This window comes from Euprymna scolopes, chromosome 24 (assembly GCF_053919585.1).
Source record: "Euprymna scolopes isolate OS-2025 chromosome 24, ASM5391958v1, whole genome shotgun sequence".
Classification (NCBI taxonomy): domain Eukaryota; kingdom Metazoa; phylum Mollusca; class Cephalopoda; order Sepiida; family Sepiolidae; genus Euprymna; species Euprymna scolopes.
Genome location: NC_136505.1, coordinates 59,260,808 through 59,284,767, shown reverse-complemented (window position 1 = coordinate 59,284,767; position 23,960 = coordinate 59,260,808). Strand labels below are relative to the sequence as shown.

At 35.5% G+C, this 23,960-nt stretch overlaps 1 protein-coding gene across 2 annotated transcripts in view; it reads right to left on the bottom strand.

Moving 5' to 3' along the window:
* Positions 1-1,668: 1,668 nt before the first annotated feature.
* The window catches only part of LOC145246732 (ankyrin and armadillo repeat-containing protein-like), a 272,479-nt gene continuing 250,187 nt past the window's right edge, over positions 1,669-23,960 (bottom strand). For both annotated transcript variants that reach the window (XM_080108489.1, XM_080108488.1), the window contains exons 16-21: positions 21,549-21,710; positions 17,413-17,642; positions 15,201-15,359; positions 8,424-8,851; positions 6,725-6,777; positions 1,669-2,440 (exon numbers count right to left, since the gene is read on the bottom strand). In XM_080108489.1, coding sequence (XP_079964615.1) covers positions 2,220-2,440; positions 6,725-6,777; positions 8,424-8,851; positions 15,201-15,359; positions 17,413-17,642; positions 21,549-21,710 — 1,253 coding nt within the window. In that variant the 3' untranslated portion in view covers positions 1,669-2,219. The remainder of the gene's footprint in view (positions 2,441-6,724; positions 6,778-8,423; positions 8,852-15,200; positions 15,360-17,412; positions 17,643-21,548; positions 21,711-23,960) is intronic.

Genomic DNA, 23,960 nt, shown 5'->3' with positions numbered 1-23,960 from the left:
ATAGTCCCTATCTGCAAACTTGAAGAGAATTACTCCTACTATTGCCCAGGGTCTCTTCAGAATCTCATGGACCATTAAGTGCTCTGCCGGATTGAGTACCTTATATTTTCTACATATGGAGCATTTTGAAACATAGTCTCTTATGTCATTGTTCATATTTGGCCAGTACTAACATTCTCTCGCTCTTCTGCAATATCCTTCGACACCAAGGTATGTGGAATGCAATCTTTCTTTCAACACAGCCCACTGGGTAGTTGGGACCACTACTCGGTTTCCTCTGAAAATTAACCCGTCTTGTACAGTGATTTCATTCCGCATATTAAAATATGGTCTCACCTCTGGTTCAAGATGTACTTTATCCTTCCAAAATTACCTGCTGAAACATCTGCATGTTCATGCCTTCTTTTATGGCTGAGTGTAATTCCAGCAACCTTCCCTCTGTCACAGGAATATATTCAGTTTCCTTGACATTTTCATCATCTATATATTTGCTATTCACTCATTTATATATGCCCTTGATAGTGTATCAGCAATGAACGTCTTTTTGCCAGGATGGTACAGAATTATCACATTGTAAACTTGTAACCGCATCAACATATTTTGCAGTCGCTTTGAGCATTTCCCCAATACTTTTTTCATTATTGTTTCCAGCACTGTAACCTGTTGACCGAACGTATATTGGTGAAACCGTTCGCATGCGTGTACTAATGCTAACAGTTCTTTTTCAATCTGTGCATATCTAGTCTCTGTGTCTGTAAGTGTTCGATTGATATAGGCTAATGGTTGACCTTCTTGTAGCAATGCAGCTCCCATACCTTTTTCACTTGCATCACACTGAATGACCAATATATATATCAATATTGAATAAAAACAACAACAACAAATTTAATGCTTACACATTTTTTTTTTCTCGCAATAAATCCCCTCGCCAATCTTTCACGAGAAACACCTGTCTGGCTGAAACTACTGTCAATAATTTTTCTCACTCTTTATCTGTGCTTAAATCCAAACGTAGATTCCATGAGCAAAGCTTCTTTCTTAGAACTGCACGCCAGTGGAACTCTCTGCCGCTTGCCTGTTTTCCACCTGACTACAACTTGGACGTCTTCAAGTCCAACATAAACAGACTACTGACAAGCCGTCCCCTTAGGTAGGACATTCTATCAAAAACCCCAATACTAATGATCACTACAATACTATCTCATTGATTACTGTACACGCAATAACCCTTATCCCTGAGTGGCTTTCGGGCCTTGATAAGTGGTGACCCCCATGTAAAAAAAAAAATAATTGTCATTATCAACAAAATGTTCTTGAAATAAATAAATCGACATGTTTCTTCTATATTTATTTTTTTATATTATATTTATTTTTTACTTATGCAGAATACAGACCGTGCTATTTTTTAGATAGTATTTCCAAGTTAAATCCAATTTTTACAGTATCTTTTGTTTATGAAATTATTAGATGAAAATACAGAATAGTTACCCCCCTCCCTATGTTTAGAATGGATTTCTTAAAAATAACCTTTTTATTTAAGCACGGTCCATAAAGTGTAGAAGTTCCGTTTATTCATTTAAAATTATAGCAATTTTAATTCTTTTGAAAGCAACATTCTCTGTCTTATTACTGTAAAAATAATTGTCAGATAAATCAATAATAAGAATGTTACTTTTGTATATGTATTTATTTAAAATCGTACAGTTTTAGCCAATGAGGCAATATAATATTATTTAAGAACAATTCATTTTAAAATGGGCAAAATCGTATATTTTTTATATTTTTATTTTAACAACATCAGATTAATCACTAGGGCTATGACAACAAAATATTCTTTTCATTATTTTGACTCTCAAGTATATATCTGACACAATTTGACACAATTAATCAACCGAGAATTACATCACTCTATATAAAAACATATAAGATGTCAATGGATATATACCTGAGAATCAAAACAAGCAAAAGAATATGCTGTTGTCATAGCCCTATTAATCACCAATCAACATTGGGTGATCTCATGTTATTTATGTGTGTGAAAGGTGATAACGTAAGTACAAACAAAAGGTGCATTTATTATATAAATGATTTTATCTGTTGTTGAGAACTTTACTTAAGTTCTTGTTGATTTCTTCGTAACTTGCATATCTCCCTTAGGAGTTAATCACAGGTTTGTTTTTGTGGGAAGGTAGGGCAAACTTTTGTGGGGAAGGTGAGGGCTAACTTTGTTGACTGAGTTCTTTGATTGGTACAATTTCTTCATGCACTGTTTTTGATCTTTGAAAAGCTGGCATCTTTGAACTGGTTGGATTCCAGGTTTTGACTGACGCACCTGCTTGCATCGCAACCATTGCAGATTTCGAGCGTGGCTGCTTAGTTTTACAGCCACGTGGACTGATAAAACGCTGACGACCTATCGAGGTCTGTGATCGAGAAATGGCTGAAACAAAGAGAAAAGGGGTATTTACTGAATTGTTTTGCAAGAGAATTTGTTTGTTTTGGGTAAAGAAGTAAACTTTTATTTTTTAAAGGGAAAACAAAAAATATATGGGAGTAAAGGAAAAAGAGTTCTCTGAGGTGACAACTATCAAACTAGAAGCAGTTTATCCGGCCTTGACAGAGTTCAAAATAGACTTCGTAGCTTAGTGGGGGATGCCCTTTTCTCTTCCCTGCAACCTCTTTCCCACAGAAGGGACGTTGCGAGCCTGTCTTTGTTTTATCGTTATCTTCATGGCAAGTGCTCGTCTGAGCTCCAATCTCTGGTTCCCCCCCCCCCGCCAATCTTTCACGAAAAACATCCGTCTAGCAGAAACCACTGTCAATAATTTCCCCACCCTTTATCTGTGCCTAAATCAAAATGTAAATTCCATGAACAAAGCTTCTTTCTTAGAACTGCACGCCTGTGGAACTCTCTTCCATTTGCCTGCTTCTCAGCTGACTACAACCTAGTTGTCTTCAAGTCCAACATAAACAAATTCTTAATGAACCACCCCCTTAAGTAATCCAATTTACCAAATTTCCATTACTAACGATTACTACAATATTATCCCATTGACTACTGTACATGTTATAACCCTTATCCTCGAGTTACCTCTGAGCCTTGATAAGTGATGATTCGTATGTAAAAAAAAAAAAAAGAAATGGGATTAATGGATTTTTTTGTAGAACGATTTATGTTTGCCCTTAAACCATGCCTCAGTTATTAATGGTGTGTTTTTCACTGGAATCAAATCTCTTTCCCTGAAGCATTCTTTTAAGGTTTGCAATAGTCATTAGTCACTAGGAAGCCAGATTTGGATAATAGGATGCGTGCAAAAGCAATTCAAAGTGCAATTTATGTAGTTTTGCATTCGACTTGTGACACAGTGCATTGTCTTGGTGAAAGAACTCATTTTTATTAAGCATTTGTGGCTGTTTTTAGCGAAACACACCAATAACGCCATATAAAATTCTCTATTGATTGTTCTTCCTTTCTTTAAGTATCTGATGAACAAAATACTTGACACATCTAAAAAATATGGAGGCAAAAACTTTCCTACTGATGTTTGCACTTTTGGTTGCTTTTGTTTGCATTCATCTGTTGCTGCTTACTCAGCTGACTAACAATATTTGACTCTGACTCATCAATGCATTGTTAGTTTTGATCAACTCTTACCAAACGCGGCATTCACTTGAAACACAGCTTTTTTTCATTGACATATATTCATGCAAAATGACATATACACTGCCTTAATCAGCCAAAACAACTTGGAGTTTTTTCTGCTTTCCATGACAATTTCTAAATTTGGTGATCTTTGTTTAAAGTCAGTATACCACCTCTTAATCATTCTTTTCCATTGGAAAAGAGTCATATTATGAATAAATATTTAAAGATATAAAGTACTTGAAGTACTTTCAACAAAATGCTTCAATCTAATTCAATAAATTTGGCAAAATATAAACCAAGCTTCATGTGTATAAATTTTTAAGATGAGGATTAATTATTCGTATTATTTGGATTCTTCTTGTTCATATTTTGAGTGTTATTTTCACAACATTACTAAGACAATTCAATCAAAACCATGTTCTTTTTGTTGTTACAAAAAAAAAAATTACAACAAATAATTATTGGACAAATTTTAGGAAACTTTAAAAAAATTAAAATTCAAATCAAGGAAAAAAATAACGCTCATCATAAGATAAGTTTTATGATTAAATTTAATCATTTTTTAATAACAAACAACTGATACAAAACAAAAAAAAATTTGATTTTTTTAGGATATTTTTTATGAGTTTTTTTTTTTCAAATCAAGATTAATGTTAAGGTTTTTATATCTATATATCTATAAAAGTAAAATTGTGTGTGTGTATGTCTGTGTGTCTGTTTGTGTGTGTACATTTCCCTACCAAAGTACATCGTCAATTTTCGGTCTACAGACTCGAGATTTGACATACGCGTTATTGAGATTTGGGAAAATCTTTTTAATCGCTTTTCGGTCAGAAATATGGTTGTCAAAGGGTCAAAGCTCAACAATTTGACCTTTGAAAACTCTACAAAACTCCTCCGCCAATTTTGTGTCTAAACACTTGAAATTTTAGATGTGGGTTACTTGGACATGGATCAAACTTTTTAATTTGATTTGTGCCCCAAAAAGTGAATGTTAAGGGGTCAAAATTGGGGTCAAAGTTAAAAACAATTTAACCTCTCAGCCAATTTTTGGTCTAAACATTTGAAATTTTACATAACGTGTATTCAGACATAGGGCAAGCTTTTTAATCAGTTTTTGGCCAAAAATTTGGCTACCAAGGGGTCAAAGTTCAAAAGATTTGACCTAAATAATCAAATTTTGTTCATTCCATTCATCCTTTTTTTTTTTTTTTTTTTTTTTTTACACAGTGATCACCACTTATCAAGGCCCGGAAGCCACTCAGGGATAAGGGTTATTGCAAGTACATCACGTTAGTGAGGAGATTTTATGAAGTGTTTAATTAGGGGGGCGGTTCATTAGGAATTTGTTAACATTAGACTTGAAGACATCCAAGTTGTAGTCCGGAGGGAAGCAGGCAGACGGAACAGAGTTCCACAGGCGTGCAGTTCTAAGAAAGAAGCTTTGCTCATGAAATCCGCGTTTTGATTTAGGCACAAATATAGAGTGGGGGAAATTTTTCACAGTGGATTCAGCTAGACGGGTGTTTTTCGTGAAAGATTGGCGAGGGGGGACCAGGGATTGGAGTTCAGACGAGCACCTGCCATGAAAATAACAATAAAACAAGGATAGGCTCGCAACGTCTCTTCTGTGGGAGAGGGGTTGCAGGGTAGAGAAAAGGGCATCCCCCACTAAACCATGAAGTCTATTTTGTACTCTGTCAAGGCATGATAGGCTGTTTTTGGCAGCTCCTGCCCAGATATGGCAACAGTATTCCATCCTTGGCCGTACTTGGCTTTTATATAGATAGAGAATTGCATCAGTAGTGAGATATCTTCTGGAGCGGTAGAAGGATCCCACCATCTTTCCTGCGACCTTGGCAACAGACTTGATGTACGTGTTCCATTTCAGATCAGGAGTAAAGGTCAAACCCAGAAGCTTGTCAAAACACGGAGCCTCACCCAGACGAGAGCCATCCATCACAATTGATGCCAGCTGGGGATCAGAGCGTTGATGATGTAAGGATAGGAGTTTGGTTTTGGATGCATTAAAGGTAACTAGCCACATCTTCCCCCACTGAACCACGCGCTCGAGATCAGAGGAGAGAGAATCCGAGAGAACTTCGTCATTTACAGCCTTTGATGTGTTGCCGTAGATGGTCGTGTCATCAGCATAGATGTCAACGAATGATTTAAGTATGTGTTTAGAGAGGTCATTGATGTAGATCAGGAAGAGAGTTGGGCCCAGGATTGACCCCTGAGGGACTCCAGCATTTATATTGCAGGCCTCCGATTTTTGTCCATCTACCACCACTCTTATGAGCCTATCGGAGAGAAATGATTTAATGATTGAGAAAACATTTCCAGTTATACCGTAGCTGGAAATCTTGTGAAGTAGACCCTTATGCCATACTTTGTCAAAGGCCTTTGATATGTCAAGAGCAATTGCCCTAGAAAGGAAGCCTTTGTCAAGAGATTCACTAATCCTGTGGGATATAACCGTCAGCACATCTGCGGTAGATCTTGCAGAGCGGAAACCATATTGTGTGTCACTAAGAAGGTTATTCCTGCTGAGGTGGTTGACTATTTCTCTATTTAATATTGATTCCAGTAACTTACTCATAACACAGAGAAGACTTATTGGTCTGTATTGAGAGGGAGATGACTTATCACCTGAATTCTTAAATACAGGGCAAACTGATGAGGTCTTCCAGGGAGTCGGAAAGCACTTCTCCTTAAGGCAGCGCTTAAATAGTTTCGTAAGTATGGGAGCAAGTTCTGGTTGAAGCTTTTTTAACACTATAATTGGGATGCCATCAGGGCCAGTTGCTTTACAGGAATCTAGGTTTTTTATTAGCTTGGCGACCTCATGCACGGATATTTGTATGTTACCTAGCTTGTTCTGTGTTATAGGAGGAAATATGGGGAGTTGATGGATAATCCTCTTATAATATACGTCATCATTCAATTGACAATCATTCCATTTGATTAACCCTTATCTTTAAGTGGCTTTTGGCCTGGATAAGTGGTAACTCATTAATAAAAAAAAAAAGAGGGTTGAACTCAAATGAAGATTTAGATTCGAGTTGACTGACTTACCTCCCTTGCTTCTACTTGGTGGAATAACAGGTCGTCCACCGTTGATTTCAAGGCTGAGAGGAGAAAATAAAAGAAACAAGAATACTTTTTTTATAAAACCTAGAAATTCCACAGCTTTATGATGTAATAATGTATAACACATGTTGGCGAGTTCATTGTCCCGTAATAATGACGATGTCTATAAATATATAAAAGGCAAAAACTGCATGGTTGTCTGTCCATACACTTTTTCATGCTTTCCTTATATAATTCAGACTTAAAACCCATGCCAATTATAAATTACCCTGACTTTAAGATCAATCAAGGCTATGAGAGATGATTCTATATCAAACACTAGAGAAACAGTGATCTTTTACAGTTTTTTATTTATCAAATGCGTGATTTTTATTGTGTGTTAAATTTGTAAATTCATTTTACTGTTCACTTTTTTTTCAGTTGTCCATTTCTCATCAAGTGATTCTCTTAAATTTAATAATTCTGTAAAAATATACGGGCATGCATATACAAATGAAAATAAATGAAATATTAAGAGAATAGAAGAGTCAGTACTTAGCAATTGGTAAACTATAAATGGTAATTGAGCATAACATGGTAGCTTAACTTTCAAACATGTCGTTAGAGGGCGCTCGCATCGCTCAATTTCTACTGTACACTCTTTAAGCCTTATCCTCGAGTGGCCTCTTGGCCTTTATAAGTGGCGATGCCTATGTTAAAAAAAAAAAAAAGGTATGGAAGCACAAAATGGAAACAGCATCGCTTTTCTTCAAAACTGGTTACTTATTTTTTATTACTTATTTTTATTGCATAGTTTTTCAAAAATAACTATGTTTATTTAAGTGTATATGTTATATATTTTGGTATACTGATTAGATATTTAAAAAAAATATATTTGTTTACAGAAATATAAAAAAACAATAAATGTGTCGCATTGTGTCTTAGCTTATAAAAGCTTTTTTTAAAAGTGTTTGTTTCATTTATCGAGATATTTTGAAAATATATCTATTTATAGAAATGTGAAATCTTGTTTTGAATTCTAATAAAATTATTCGTACAATGTTAATCTATTTTTCTTTCGTACATTCACTATTTTGTAACTGTTAAAACTTTTTTTAAAAAATGTGATAATTCATTGCTTTTTATTTTTTCATGTTTTTGTAAATAAATATTTTTTTTTAAATATCTAAATAGTTTACCAAAAATAAGTAAATAAAAATTGATAAAAAAGTTTAAGAATTCAAAACAATATTTACCAACACATTCATTGTTTTTTTTTGTTGTTTTTTTTTTGCATGTTTCTGTAAATAAATATACTTTTAAAATATCTAAATAGTTTGCCAAAAATAAATATGCAAAAAAAAAAGGTTTACGAATTCCAAACAATATTTCACGAGACATTCATTGTTTTTTTCATGTTTCTGTTAATAAATATATTTTAAAACATAAGTATATTATTACAAAATATCTTAATATTTTGCCCAAATATATAAGTAAGCAGTTTGGGAGAAAAGCGGAGGTATTGTTTCCATTTTGTGCTTGCATACCTCAAGTGAGCGATGTGAGCGCCCTCTAATGACGAGTTTGAAAATTAAGCTACTGGGTTATGCTCAATTACCCTATAAATAGTTAAAAAAATAAAGCTCAAAACGACACTATTATTTTGGTGGTTGTGTTGAAAAAAGTAGATTAAATTGTAACAAACCATTGTGATGGCAAACCAACAAGACGAGCGAGCCTGAAATTCTCTTCAAATTTGCTGTTAATCTTTGGATGGACTCCAATGTTTATCTTGAGCTTTTTATATAAACCAGGAACGTTCCTGCAGGTTGCGAACAAAAGGCGTGTTGCTGTCGGGTTGAATGTTAGGTAGCCAAGAGTGACAGCCACTGCGTTTAGCACCTGGGGATTTTCTGAGGTTGATAGCCGATTGACCAACAGGTCGAGAATACCAACAGTGACCATTGCGTCTGTGATGCCGGCCCTTGTGTGTGCCAGGCTTGATAGAAGGCTACACACCAACACAACTAGGTCATCGTCAGCAGTCTCTAATATCCGAACTAGAAGAGAAATGCCAGAGGCTGTTAGGGAGACAGGACTGCGACCGATTATTACACGTGCAAGAACGACAATCTAAAAAAGAAATTTAAAAAAAGAATTCAAGGTTTATTAATAGAAGGATGCATTCGCCATCATAATGTTTACGTCTGGCTTTTTGTAACCAAATAAAATTCAAAGGTAAACATTTGGTTTGGTTGGTTTATTTTACAACTTATCAACTTTTTCATTTGGAGGGGGGGCTCATTTAGTTATTTAAAGTCAAAATCAGTCATTTTAATAAAAGTTTACACTTCAAGTTCTTAATATGTTCAAATGTGGAAGCGTGCTGGGCCCATAACCTGTTAAGTTTTGAGACATTTGTGTTGAACGAAGATGGCGGCGTAGTTCAGATCAGTAACCAAGATGGCGACCAAGAATCAAATGCAGTCCGTCGCGTAGTTAAACTCTTAAGTTCTGAGATATTATGCTGAACAAAGATGGCGGCGTAGTTCAGATCAGTAACCAAGATGGCAGCGAAGAATTAAATGCGGTCCGTGACGTAGCAAATGGCGAACTGATTGAATCCAAAATTCGATGATTTTTATAATAATTTTGCGACGTTTTGATTGGTTGTTTAGCACAGCCATTAGTTACAAAAAAAGTCAAAATAATTTTACAAAGAGGTTTGATTTCCAAGTTATTTAATGCCAAATCCTGTTATTTTGGTAAAAGATATTATGCTTCTTCATATTTACTTGCTTGGTTTGGTTAAATTTAGAAGATAATTGTGGTTGTTTATTGTAGGCTTTGCAGAGCATGATCGATTTTTACAGAAGGAAAGAGAAAAAACAATATCATCAATGTTTGGTGCATTTTAAGGTCAGGAATTCAATATCTTCAGACAGCCTAATCTGGTAGCACCATCGTCATACTTGGAATGTGGTTGTGGTAAGTAGAGTTTGAGTAATTTCTAGAGTTGAGAAATAGGAAGAAGAAAATAAGAACGAGTGTTACATAATAGGGGCCCTACATCAGTAGCGATTAAGTTAGCTAGTGTGAATTTTGACAAGGGTCACATAGAGTGTATAATGATAACTCAGATCCATAATACAGGATTATTCCCAGGGTTGAATGAAAGACAGGTGCCAAGGTAGGGGGAGAGGTTTAATGCGTTAGACCAAACAGACTCAAATGATGAGAATGACATCACATTTTTTGAGCAAGAAAAAATAAGGTTTTTAGATCAGTCTCTTGGTGGAAGCCATGTGGATGAGACATGCTTATGATGTAAAAAAGTGAAATCTCAGCGAATTTTAGCAAAGTTCATCTGTATAACTCATTTCATTTAGTAGAAATTTAAGTTTAAATAGTAATTAACTAGATAAGATAGCATTTGTCTTTCTCCTAAACACATATTTTCCAAATAAAACCTTAAAGAAAACTCAGCAAACGTGTTTCTTGAATCCTTTTTGAATGAAAGGGAAAAATTGAATAGAGCTCTGGATGGAGCTCACTTTGAGATTGCAAAATTTGTCAAAACCTTTGCTGCTAATCTAAATAGAAAAAAAAAAGCATTTTTCTCTTTTAAAGTAGTCTTCTTGTTAGAATTGTAAACTTATCTCCATCTCGTAGCGATCATGCAATCTATCTCAACTTCTTAGTGTACTTGTAAGCCTACCTCAACCCTTAGCGCCCTTGTAACGTATTCCTACCCCTTAATGCACTTGCAAACCTACTTGTATTTCTTAGCACATCTGAAGTTTCATCAGAGATTTCAGCTAAATTAATGAAAAGCCGCATTTTCTATCTGCATATCGGTTCCTTGGAATAAACTGCTGCTTGAAGTTATCACTGCACCAACAACGGATCAGTTCAAGACTAAGTTGGACAGGTGCTGGTTAACTGTATTTTTTACTGTCTAAATTTGCAGCACTCCTCCCTCCCTCTTTATTTGCTTTCCTTTTTTTTCTCGCTTCCCATGTCCTTCTTAACAGCGATGAAACATGTAATGTTTTAACCTATGCTGAATAAATTGAAACTGAATTGAATTTAATAATCTACCTCAACACTTTAGCACTCTTGTAAACCTACCTGCATTATTTAGCGCCCCTATAAACCTACGTTCGATCTTTAGCGCCACCTGCAAAACTACCCACCACTTAGAACCTCTGTAAACCTATGTACACTACTTAAAGTAACTGCAGGCCTACTTTTTTCTTTTTTTTTTAATTACATTTTCACCCCAAACAAGGTGCAGTGCCACTTTGATGTAGGGGGTTACTGCAGAGATACTCTGTAGGGAACTAAGCATCAAGATATCTGTTCACATTAAACTTGAACTTCTGCATGTTAGTACAGTAGGAGAAGCAGGAACCCGGAAAGGGAATCCCAAAGTCTAAGGAAGAAACTATTTGAGTAGAAGGCTTTCCTACATAAAGGGATCTCTACTGTGTAGGGGTGGGACTTTGTTGCTTGTTGGGTGTGTCAAGGGTTTTTATGTCGAGGGGATACAAGGGCTTGTAGTTCGTTGGAGCATCCACCATTAAAATACTTGTAAAGCAGGCAGAGGGATGCAACATTTCGTCGATGGAACAGAGGTTGAAGTTTAGATTACAGTCCAGGATCCATCAGGTTGGCAACTCTCTTTGGAACCCTGTCCAGGAATGAGAGATTAATAGCAAATGCATCAGCCCAAATGTGACAATAGTACACCATACATGGGCGAATGGTAACCTTGTAGAGGTACAGGATACTTTCAGGCGTAAGTAACTTTCTAGTATGGTAGAGAGAGCCCATCTTCTTTACAGCAGTCGCGGCAATGCTCTCGATGTATCTGTTCCAACTCATGTTCCCTGTGAACGTTAAGCTGAGGAGTTTGAAGAAAGTACTTTTGGGGAATGTATCTTTAGTCATAACTATTGGTGGTTGAGACGGTTTCTTGTAATTATTAAAGGAAAGGAGCTTAGTCTTGGTAGCATTGAATGTTATCATCCATTTTTGACCCCATTCCACTACAGACTGGAGGTCTTCCTCTAGGGTTTCCATCATTGCCTTAGATATGTGTTCATTCGATTTCCCCTCGTACCTGTTATAGAGCATGGTGTCATCAGCAAATATACCCATCTCAGAGACTATTTTATCAGGGAGGTTATTTATGAATATCAGGAATAATAAAGGTCCAAGGATCGAACCCTGAAGTACTCCCACATTTATATCATATTGTTTAGATGTACAACCATCGAGGACAACCTGGATTCTTCTCTTATTTAAGAACAATTTAATTGTTAAGTATTCATCCAGTAATATCACAGAATCTGATTTTCATGAGAAGACCATCGTGCCATACCCTATCAAAGGCCTTAGATATATCTAGGGTTACTTCCCTCCTCTCCCCTGTCTTATCCAGTGCATGGTATATAAGTTCAGAGATTGCAGTTAGAATATCTGCAGTAGAACGAGTTTGCCTAAATCCATATTGATTGTTGGACATAAGTTTAGCAGCTGTAAGGTGGTAGACTAGAGCTTGATTAATTATGGACTCAAATATTTTGGAAAAAAGAGGGCGGAGGCTAATGAGATGATGATTTAATGGGTCAGTTCTTTTGCCAAAATTCTTGTAAACTGGTACCATAGAAGCAGTTTTCCAGCAGTCAGGAAAGCATAATTCATTGAGGCATTTGTTGAAGAGTTCGAAGAGAATTGGAGCAACCTAAGCTGAGCATTTCTTTTTTAAGTACAGCCGGGATGAGATCAAGTCCACATGCTTTTGAGGTGCCTAGGTTTTTTGATACCGTGTACCTGAGATGGGGTGATTTTTAGATCATCTAGTGTGGTTTTTGTCCACAAAGGAAAATCAGGGAGGGAATAATTTGCTGGGCCCAAAATAGAGTTTGAGGCAAACTGATGGGTAAGCATGTTAGCTTTCTCAGTTGCCGTACAACCAACCTCATGTTTGTTGGATAGTTGGGAATTGTTGATTCCCCATTATTTACTACGCTGTTGTAGATTTTCCAGAAACCTAATTTCTATGTCTTCTGGTGGTTTTGGTATATTCTCTCTTAGCTGTCGCTACTTCTTTCTTACAATTATTTCTAGCTTCTATAAACTTTTGTCTGTTTGTACTGAACTTATGCTGGATAAATCTGTGTTATGCATGTTGCCTCTAAGCAATGGCTACCACGCAAGTAGAAGTAAACCATTGGGGATAGTGGGGTTTGCTATAGAACTTCTGTGTGGGAACATGTGCTTCGATTGTTGCTTTGAACTATTCAGTGGTCTCATTTGCACACTGTTCCACAGGAAGGGAAAAGATATTTTCCCATGGGGCATCTCTGATGTGATCTCTAATGGCACTTCCGACCCATTAGCACTCCAGTAAAATAACCTGTGCCATTTAGGGTAACTGAAAACCTACCCTAAACCCTTCGTACCTCTGTTACTTATAACTCATATGTTATATCTCATAACTTATATTTCATAGAATTACTGAATCTCTTGACAGCGGCTTCCTTTCTAGGGCAATTGCTCTTGACATATCAAAGGCCTTTGATAGGGTATGACATAAAGGTCTACTTCATAAGATATCCAGCTATGGTATAACTAGAAATGTTTTCTCGATTATCAACTCATTTCTGTCGGATAGATTCATAAGAGTAGTAGTTGATGGGCAGAAATCAGAAGCTCACAGTATTAATGCTGGAGTCCCTCAGGGGTCCACCCTGGGCCCAACTCTCTTCCTGATCTACATCAATGATCTTCCAAATAACATCATAATACCATTCCAATTCCAAATTTATGCTGACGACACTACCATCTATGGCAACACATCAAAGGCCATAAATGGCCAAGTTCTCTCTGACTCTCTCTCCTCTAATCTTGAGCACGTGGTACAATGGGGGAAGAGGTGGCTGGTTACTTTTAATGCATCTAAAACCAAGCTCCTATCTTTACATCATCCCTGCTCTGATCCTAATCTGGCATTAATTGAAATGAATGGTTCTCATCTTGGGAAGGCTGCATGTTTTGACAAGCTTCTGCGCTTGACCTTTACTCCTGAAATGGAACACATACATCAAATCTGTTGCCAAAGCCGCTGGGAAAATGGTTGGATCCTTCTACCGCTTCAGTAGATATCTCACTGCTGATGCAATTCTCTACCTATATAAAAGCCAGGTACGGCCAAGTATGGAGTACTGTTGCCACATCCGGGCAGGAGCTGCTAGAAGCAGCTTATCCTGCCTTAACAGAGTTCAAAATAGATTTTGTAGCTTAGTGGGGGATGCCCTTTTCTCTTTCCTGCAACCTTTTTCCTACAGAAGAGATATTGCGAGCCTGTCTCTACTTTATCGTTATTTCATGGCAAATGCTCGTCTGAGCTTCAATCTATGGTCCCTCCTCGTCAAACTTTCACGAAAAACACTTGTCTAGCCAAAACTACTATCAATAATTTCCCACACTTTTTATCTGTGCCTAAACCTAAATGTAGATTCCATGAACAAAGCTTCTTTCTTAGAACTGCACGTCTGTGGAACTCTCTTCCGTTTGTCTGCTTTCCAGCTGACTACAATTTGATTGTCTTCAAGTCCAACGTAAACAAGTTATTGATGAACCATCCCCCTAAGTAATCCAATTTACAAAATTTCCACTACATATGTATACCCATTAATCCTTATCCTCGAGTGGCCTCCAGACCTTGATAAGTGGTGACTCCTTTGTAAAAAAAAAAAAAAAAAAACACTTTTTTGGGCCTCTGTAACTGACCCCTATCAGTTAGCACCCCTGTAAACCTATTTAACGTCTCTGTAATTTTATCCCCACCTCTAAACCTACTACCATCCTTTAGTGTCTCTGTAACCTACTCTCACTTCTTACCACTTCTGTAAATCTACTGCCTCTGCAAACCTATCTCAATAGTATCCATGTTTTTTTTTGTTTTTGTTTTTTACACAGGCATCACCACATTATCAAGGCCAAGAGGCCACTCGAGGATAAGGGTTAAAGAGTGTACAGTAGAAATTGGATAATATAGTAATCAATTCGGTAAATTTGTTAACTTATATGGAACGGCTCATCAAGAACTTGTTTACGTTAGACTTGAAGACAACCATATTGTAGTCAGCTGGAAAGCAGGAAAACGGAAGACAATTCCACGGGCGTGCAGTTCTAAGAAAGAAGCTTTGTTCATGGAATCTACGATTAGGTTTAGGCACAGATAGAGTGGGGGGAATTATTGATAGTGTTTTCAGCTAGACGAGTGTTTCTTGTGAAAGTTTGGCGTTTGTAAACCTAATCCTAATCTTTAGTGTCCTTGTAAACCTATCTATAACTCTTAGCCTCTATAAATCCTGGACCCTTAGCGCCCATATAAGCCTTGAATTTTCCCATTTTGAGAATTGCTGTCTTGTCATTATTGAAGTTCAAAACCTTATTGAGGAACAATTACCTGAAAGGCAGCATAAGTTTGGAAATAAAGATCTGAAGACTCAAGGAATTCCTCAAAGATGCTGAAACTGATTCCTCCAGCTTCTCGAATGGCCAACTGCTGTGAAATGTTGTTGAAAGAAAAAATAGCCGATGCCATACATAATCGCAGACGGATATTCTGAAAAAAAAAATGAGCGAACTGAATACCATATGAAGGTTGGTTACTTGCTAAATATGTTAATAGATGAACTGAAGGTTGGTTACTTGCTAAATATAATAATAGATGAACTGAAGGTTGGTTACTTGCTAAATATGTTAATAAATGAACTGAAGGTTGGTTACTTGCTAAATATGTTAATAGATGAACTGAAGGTTGGTTACTTGCTAAATATGTTAATAGATGAATGAACCAGTAAGTTTCTGTTTTGCCTTGGATTTCTTTAATGACGAGTTGTTACCTGTGCCAAGAAGGTTATGTTTTTGATCGAGTTTGTTGATTTTCTGCTATGTTTGTTGATAGTTTAGCATCCATATTGTTTTAGCAATCGCCACTAAACTTAGTCAAAATATTGATCATGGTCTAACTTAAAACTGATTTAATTTTTGGATATCTAGGTTCAAGGTCAAAAGTCAGGATGATGAAAAAGATGAATGTCACACTTTTGTCGATAACTCCAATTCTATCTATCATAGATTCACTACTTGACCTATACTGTAGACAATGAAGTCTTGCATCATATATCTTAACCTTTGAACTTTATCTTTGACCTTTAATCTTGACCATGAAAAGTTTGGTCAAAGTCGAAATTTCTAATGTATTGATCGGATGCTCTTTGATATAAGAAAAATAGTTTTTAAGTTAGCAGCATTTCCGTGGCACAATTTCGGGAATATTTCATAATATGGAGAAATAAAGTGTGAATTAAACTTTTACCCATACTTACGTTGTCAAGCAAAGGTATACATTATGAATTTTGTCCTTGTTTTGAATGATATGTTCTGATAACTCAAACTTAGTTTTAGATATTAATAGACGACCCGATCAGTCAACGTTGATACATTGTACATTTTTTCTCTTCTTTCTCTTTTTACTTCTCCTTCTTTTTACGTTTCTTTTTCTTTTTCTTTATGTCATTTATGCTGCTGCTACCATTGCTCCTCCCTCTATGTCTTTCTTCCCATCACTTATCATCTCATTTGCTCTTGATCTAACGACCTAAAACATTCAATATGCAAACACCTAAGCAAGAATACAAGATTATCAGAGGTTTAATATATATAGAGATAAGAAGTATTTCATTTTCAGTTCAGTGGTAGAGTTTCTCCGTCGTTTGGCAATGTGTAGCTTATGTCATAAAAACGGGTATGAATGTGTTTGTAAGTCGACAGCCTATTTTAGTCCTATTACTTTTCTGAGTTTTTTTATACTAATGTGACCAGAAAGCCACTTGAGCAAAATGTGGCCAGAAAGCCACTAGAGCATAATGTGGCCAGAAAGCCACTAGAGCAAAATGTGGCCAGAAAATGGTTATTAAGATTGTCAGTTGGCGATAAAATAACATTATTTAGTTGCCTGAAAACGATGGGTTAAATGGTCACTTGTTGGTAAGTAGATTTTGATGTTTTTTTTTATTATGAAACGTTTTTAGAAGCAACCAGGCTCATGAAAAATATTTTGAAAAATTACATGGGGAATATATCTTGTGAACCAAGTGCAATAGAAATGTAACATAGTGTTGATGCGCGGATGTAAATGAATGCAAAGTGACGTTCCCGACAGAGAGGAAAAGACTGTGAGAAGGAGAAAGAGAGCAATCTCAGGAGAGATGTGGATAACGTTCATGATCATGTGTGAAGCATGAAGGATGCTCAAAAAGATGATCATGTGAGGGACGTCACATCAGTAAAGAGAGAATGAGGAAATAAATATTGTTGCTACAAAGAACAAGCGAGTTGGAGTTATTTCCTATTCTTTGTCTTGGTCTCTTTTGCGACTGAAATTGGACACAGCATATGTTGGTTCCCGGACAATGTTACAGAGATACAAACAATTGCACTTAAAAAGACGGTTAGAATCTTAAAAAGATCTGCTGGTTGGAGCGTCTGAAATAGGTGAATGTTTAGCATGTGGTAGGATGCCCCATCCTTATCAAAACCAAAATTATAAGAAAATTGAAAGAAAAAAGAGCTGATTGCTGCTTTATGCATTTTTTTATCATGTTAGGTTTTACCTTGTCAGGGGATTTGAGATGATGGAGATGATAATCCCAGGTAAATGTTGGTTGCTGAAGCAGCAGCATCTGGTTTTCAGAGTTTTGCAGCACAATGCAAGCCAATGTCGTGAGCACTTCAACTTGCAGCTCTTCTTGAGGATATTCAGTTAATAAGTGCACTAATGCCGGCACTGCACCTTCTTCTGCGATTCTTTTCTGTGTGTAAGGATTATTGGTGTAAGCAACACCTGAAATAATAAGCAGGATGATTCATTTAGATTCAAAAATTAAAAACAAATGCTTTTTTTTTTCATAGATTATGGATTATAACTCCAGATACGTCCAAAGATAGGCTTTTTTTTTTTTCATAGATTATGGATTATAACTCCAGATACGTCCAAAGATAAGCTTTTTTTTTTACTTAAAGTTTGCAACTTACTTATTTTTAGACTTTTTTAACAAAATTTTTTCATGCTAAGAAATAATCTATATAAACAAAACAGTAGATGTATGTGTGTGTGTAAATATTTAACCAATAAACTCTTAAATTACTGGTCACATAACACTGAAATCAACAGGAAATAGTAATCATACACCAAGGATGGTTTATAACAAGTAAAATGTTTATTTAGATGGATGAATAATGGGCGCTTATGTCAACGGATCATTAAATCTAAGGGAGATAACCAGCATAGACATAGCAAAAATAAGCATATTTCACAAGATATAATTTGGGACGCTGAAATAATCAGTAAACAATGAAATGTTAAATAAAAAAAAATAAAAAATGATTACACGAAAAAAAAAATTTGTTTTTCTTTATTTTAAGTAATCAGTCAGCGTCAGGATGATCAAAACTTTTTTGAATGAGATTTTGAAGTATTTAAACCGCCAATTTCTGGCTATGATTAAAGTTTAATTTGATTTAATTTTATTTATTTTTACTATTGTGTAGTTTCATTTTGCAAGGTATAATTTGGGGTGCATAATAATTAACGTGCACAAAATAACGAACATAGACAACGTTTTTGAAGGAGATTTTGAAGTATGGTTTAAATACTTAAAAATCTCATTCAAAAACGTTTTCTATTTTTGTCAATGTAATTTTTTTTTTAAACGAAAATAAAAAAATAAAAAAATAAGAAATTTGTTTTTCTTTATTTGAGGTAATCAGTCATTTCTGTCTGATTAAAGTTTATTTTATTTACTATTATGTACAGATGTATTTTTTAAAAAAAGAGGAAAAAATTACAACGTTCAAAGATTCTGCACAAGATAAAGTGTTCGGGGTTTTTTTTTTCTCTTAATAAGGGAAGCATTTTTCTTTGGTTAATTTGACAACAACTTCTTGATTAATTAAGTTTATTTAATTTTTGTTGATTAATTAACATCGTTTTATTGTAACAGGTTGTTTACTTTTGTCTTGTGTACGTTAATTTATAAATTTATTTTATTACTTAACATGGTTATATTTTTAAGTTCGCTGAGTAATTCCGCTAACTTATTTCCTTTTCGTAAACTGCTTCAGCAATTTCTGGAACTTGGCTACAGTAATTATGTAATCATTTCTTTTTTTTTTCCATTTAACATTCTTTTATTGTTCTACTGATTTTTCAGCGTCCCAAATTATATCTTGCAAAATATACTTATTTTTGTTATATTTATGCTCGTTATCTCCCTTAGATTTAATGATCCATTGACATAAGCGCTGAATAATGCATACAAAAATATGTTAGCAAGTTGAAATGCAAAATGTTAATTTTAACTTGCCGACATATTTTTATTACTTTTGTGCATGTGCAAATTCACTCATAGCTTAAAGTGGTTTAATTGTACATTTTTTTTTAGCTATTTATCGATAGCTCAAATGGTAAGGAATGCAGCTGGAGCGCTAAATGTTTTAGTTTCAATTTTAGCTTATGGCACCCAAGTCATTTTTTTTTTACTTTTGAAATCAGTACTATATATATATATATATATATATATATATATATATACACACACTATATATATATATATATATATATATATATATATATAGAGAGAGAGAGAGAGAGAGAGAGAGAGAGACAATAGAGAATTGGCTTTGTAATAATTAATACAAAATCTGCCCGAATTAAAATATATTAAGCATATTTTGCAACCAGGAAAAGCCAGGTGCTCATCTGCTAGTGAAACAATAAAATAATAAAAAAAACTGTTAAGAAACAATGAAACTAAAACATTATTAATAAATAATAACCTGAAAAATATATGTTAATACAAAATGTTGATTTAGGCTGGAGTGAATATATTGTCCAGGGATACAGGGTGTCCATAAATTTCATATGAACTTTAAAAAAGAGTATAACTTTAATTACATTTGCAATAGAAATAATCTGTAAAGCATGTTATAAAGTTTGATGTACCTAGGTTTAAATTTAGTTATTGAATAATTCTTCAGCACAAAATTTGCAACAAGTTCTAGATAAGTATAATATTAATTCTTGTTTTTTTTTTCATAATCAATTTGATCCATGTCTTCATCTGAGGAAAACTAAATTGTCTCATTTGATTGATTGAACTGAATTATAATGACTTTTTTATGGAGACATGTAGAAATACTCCTGTATGCAAGCAAAACAAGTTTACTAGAAGATTTGAAGGCTATAATAATGATTTTAAGCATTTCTGTAACTCAGTAAGCAGGTGCTAAGATCAGGCCATGAATAAGTAGGTATTTGTGTGTGTGTGTCATATTGAGCGCTGTTATATGTATGGCTGTTATATGTATGGCTGTTATAGCCATGTTGGATCCTTGGAGCTTCTTATCGAACTTTAAAGCTAGACGAACCAAATAAGGTAGATGAGTTCTGTTCCTTTCCAAGAAAGGTGTTTAGGGGTTGGTTAAAAAAAAATGTGAAGTTTTTGATGGTGCCTTGTCCTGGCCAAAAAGAGAAGAATCTAGTAGGCATTTCCTTTTATCATCTCTTGCTGTGTACTCATTTCACCTAAGAGGTGGCCTCTGGTTAAGCAAGCCAAAAAGAAAGTTATATGCTTGCACCAATCAGTGCCAAGCTTAGAAATTAAGCTTAGGTTCAAAGTCATAATAGCAGCTTATGTTGCTTCTGCTGTCACTGCTCCTGCTTCTGCTTGTAGTTCTGTTACATTACTCTTTGTACTTATAATGATGGCGAACATATGAGAAGGTAAATAAAATTATAATATAAAAAATAAAGTGAAGAAAGTAGTCCGTTGGTATCGTCGATTTTTTAACAGACATCGTTTATTAAAGATACGCTTCGTTATAAAAAATGTGAAGAAGAGAATAAAATGTCTATATTTTTTATAAGTGCGTGAATATAGATAAAACTTATTGTTCTCTTTTTATTACTATTATTATAATTATTTAGGCTGCAACGGAAAAAAGATTTTCTTTTTTTTTTTTTTTACATTAGTTGTCCACGAGTAGCAAAAAAATCAAAATGGCGGATGATAGATAATTGACGCACGTGTGTTTAGACGTAAAGTTGAAAATCCAACGAAAACGTTCTTTCTCCTTTTTTTTAAGTTGTGTTTTTTGTTTTGTTTTTTCTTTCTTTTTTAAGTATATTTCGCTGATTATTTAACGATATAATGGTATGTTTCATTGCAACAGTGAGAACGTTTTAAATGTTTTTGGGAACGAAGATTGTTCAGCGTTCGTTAGGTCACCATTTGAAGAAATATCACGTCGGCGGTCTACCAGATCTGTTGGGGGACAGGAGGGTCTGCTGTGTGATAGACGACCCCGCCCCCATGTGTGTAATGGTGGATGTATTTAATGGTAGAGGAATTGAAAAGGTAAAAGGTCGCATAATGAGGACGAAAACATACCGTTATATATCAGCTAAAGAAATGCAATTTATTTACATAAATATACATGAAGAAGCGATAGAAAGAATGAGAGTTTGTTACTTGTGATCGGTAGCTGTGAAAGGCTGACTGGCTAGTCAGGGCGCTGTGGTGGTTCATGCCACCCGGAGCAGTGTTTTTTTACATCTTGACTGCTTGAAGGTCAAGCGCAAAAGAGGAAAAAATATGGGGAACAGGAAGTGACGTAGCTAGGTCGCTCTTCTGAGTTAAAGGAGCGACAATCGAGTTAGGCTGGGAGTTTTCAACTCCCACAGACTTACCAACACACAAAACTCCAAGGACTTTAATGACCATCATAATGGCCTGCTGAGAGATATTCGTCCACCTTAACAACCTGACCAGCTGTTGCAAGATGTCGGCTTTAACCAACGTGTTTTGGAGGTCTATATCTTCTCGAATGAGTCCAATTGCAGTCAAGCAGCCTGAAAGACAAGATTAAAATTAAGAAAATATCCTATTTAGTATTTGTCCTTTTTTATAGAATCCAATAATTATAAAGAAATAGGAAATCAATTAAAATGTGAAGATCGTCCCAAAAGTAATGTCTACTTTTTGTTTATTCCGTCTAATTGATCAGAGGGGATTGCAAATTGCATTGTTATGACGACTTAAACATTCATGACCTGAAAGTTTCATCTTTCTGTTTCAGATATTGATGGTGTGAGACTCGAAGAAAGCAACCCTTATCATGGACATGCATTAGAAGCAGTGATGCGTCATTAAATTCCTCCATGCAGAAAAAATTGAACCGATCAATATTTGTTGATGCTTGTTGAACGCTTCTGAAGCTGATGCAGTTGATGTTAGGAGATGGATTTGTCGATTTTAGAGTGGTGACAGAGATGTAAGCAACAAAGTGCCCTCTAGACGCATATGCACAGTTACCACCCCAGAAAACACTGTGCATCTCAACCAACTCATCTATGCTGAATGAAATGCATATAGAGGTTGAATGTGAGTGTCAGTACGATGTTGTTATCCCTAAGATACAGCAAAGTGTGTGCCAGGTGAGTTTCACAAATACTCATGCAGGACCAAAAGGATCACTGACCGGATGTCTGTCAGGACTTATTGAATCAGTATGAAGCCGAAGGTGGTAAATTCTTGGACCTCATCATCACTGATGATGAGATGTGGTGTCACCATTATGAGCCGGGGTCCAAACGGCAGTCGATGGAGTGGCATCCCTCACACTCCCCAGCAAAGAATAAGTTCAAGATGCAGACATCTGTAGGCGAAGTGATGTGCATTGTCTTCTGGAACAGGAAGGACGTCATCCTCATGGATTTCTTGGAACCAGGTTTGACTGTCAACTCTGACTTATGTTGAAACGTTAACAAAGCTGAACGCCCAGATTGCTTGTGTAAGGCCAGAGAAAGGGTAAACATTCCGTTTGCAACATGACAAAGCCAGGCTATACACAAGTTTGAAGACCACGGAATGTGTGACAAAGTTCAGCTTGTCGGTGGTGTCTCAATGAGACACTGTCTCATTCACTGTATAGTCCCGACCGATATTGTTTGGATCTCTAAAAGATGCATTACGTGGGCATCATTTCCCCGTAATCCTAGCCATGAAAAATGAACTGCCTCAGAAGGCGCTGACTATTATGACCAAGGCATCAAAGCTCTTGTTCATCGCTGGTAAACGTGCATTGAAAATGATAGTGACTATGCAGAAAATAAATTCTGAAGCACAAAAGGTACCACTCCTATTTTTGTAGCTCTTCAACTTTTTTAGTGAAAAATAGGAGGCATTGCTTTTTAAACAATCCTTGTATGCTATATGATTAGATTCAAGGCAATGCTATCCAAGCAACAAATTCTTATTGTAAAAAATATATAAATAAACCTGAAGTGTGTTCAACAATTAGCAACCAAGATGGTAATAGGAATCTTCATGCTTACCTACAAACTTCAAAGGTTAAATATAGATTTAGTGTACTTGATTCTCCTTCCACAGACTTTTGAATTGAAAGCCAATTTTGGTCTCAGAAGAAAAGAAAAGGTCTTGTTTCAAACAAAATGGAGTTGTCAATCAGAAAAGCTTTGAATCCTAAAAACCAAAACGAATAGGAAGAACAAGGTTTTCTATTGGGTAGCCGATCCGTACAAGTGTTGGATTGTAAAAGTCTGTAAACGGAGAACAAATTCCTTCTCGTGTAAGACACAAAAAATCATGTGTGAGAATGCTAAAAGTCTGGTTTTTGATTGGTTGCTAGCAGGACGTGGCTCCATTTGATTGGTCAGTTCTTATTACCAGTGTCTATAAGTAGGATCTTCCAATTTTCTTTAATTATACCTTCTCACTATATCAAAAATATTACAACAGTAACCTTGAGACAGTATACTGTCTTCTTTCTCAAGATTTTCCAATGCTACAACAACCAATCATCAATTTGATCTTAATAAAATTCACTCCCAGATCTTTACTCGATTTTTTTTATTTGTCCCAAATCCAAAATCCAGTAATTATAAAGAAATAGGAAATTAAAATGTGATGGTCGTCCCAACAGTAGTGTCTACTTTTTATTTCTTCTGTCTAATTGCTCAGAGGGTATTGCAAATTGCATTGTTATGAGGACTTAACTTATACATTCAATAATAGCAATATGGTAGATTTTTTACTAAATCTATGTGAGTCAGCTTAATCCGACTGGATAATAGCCGTGA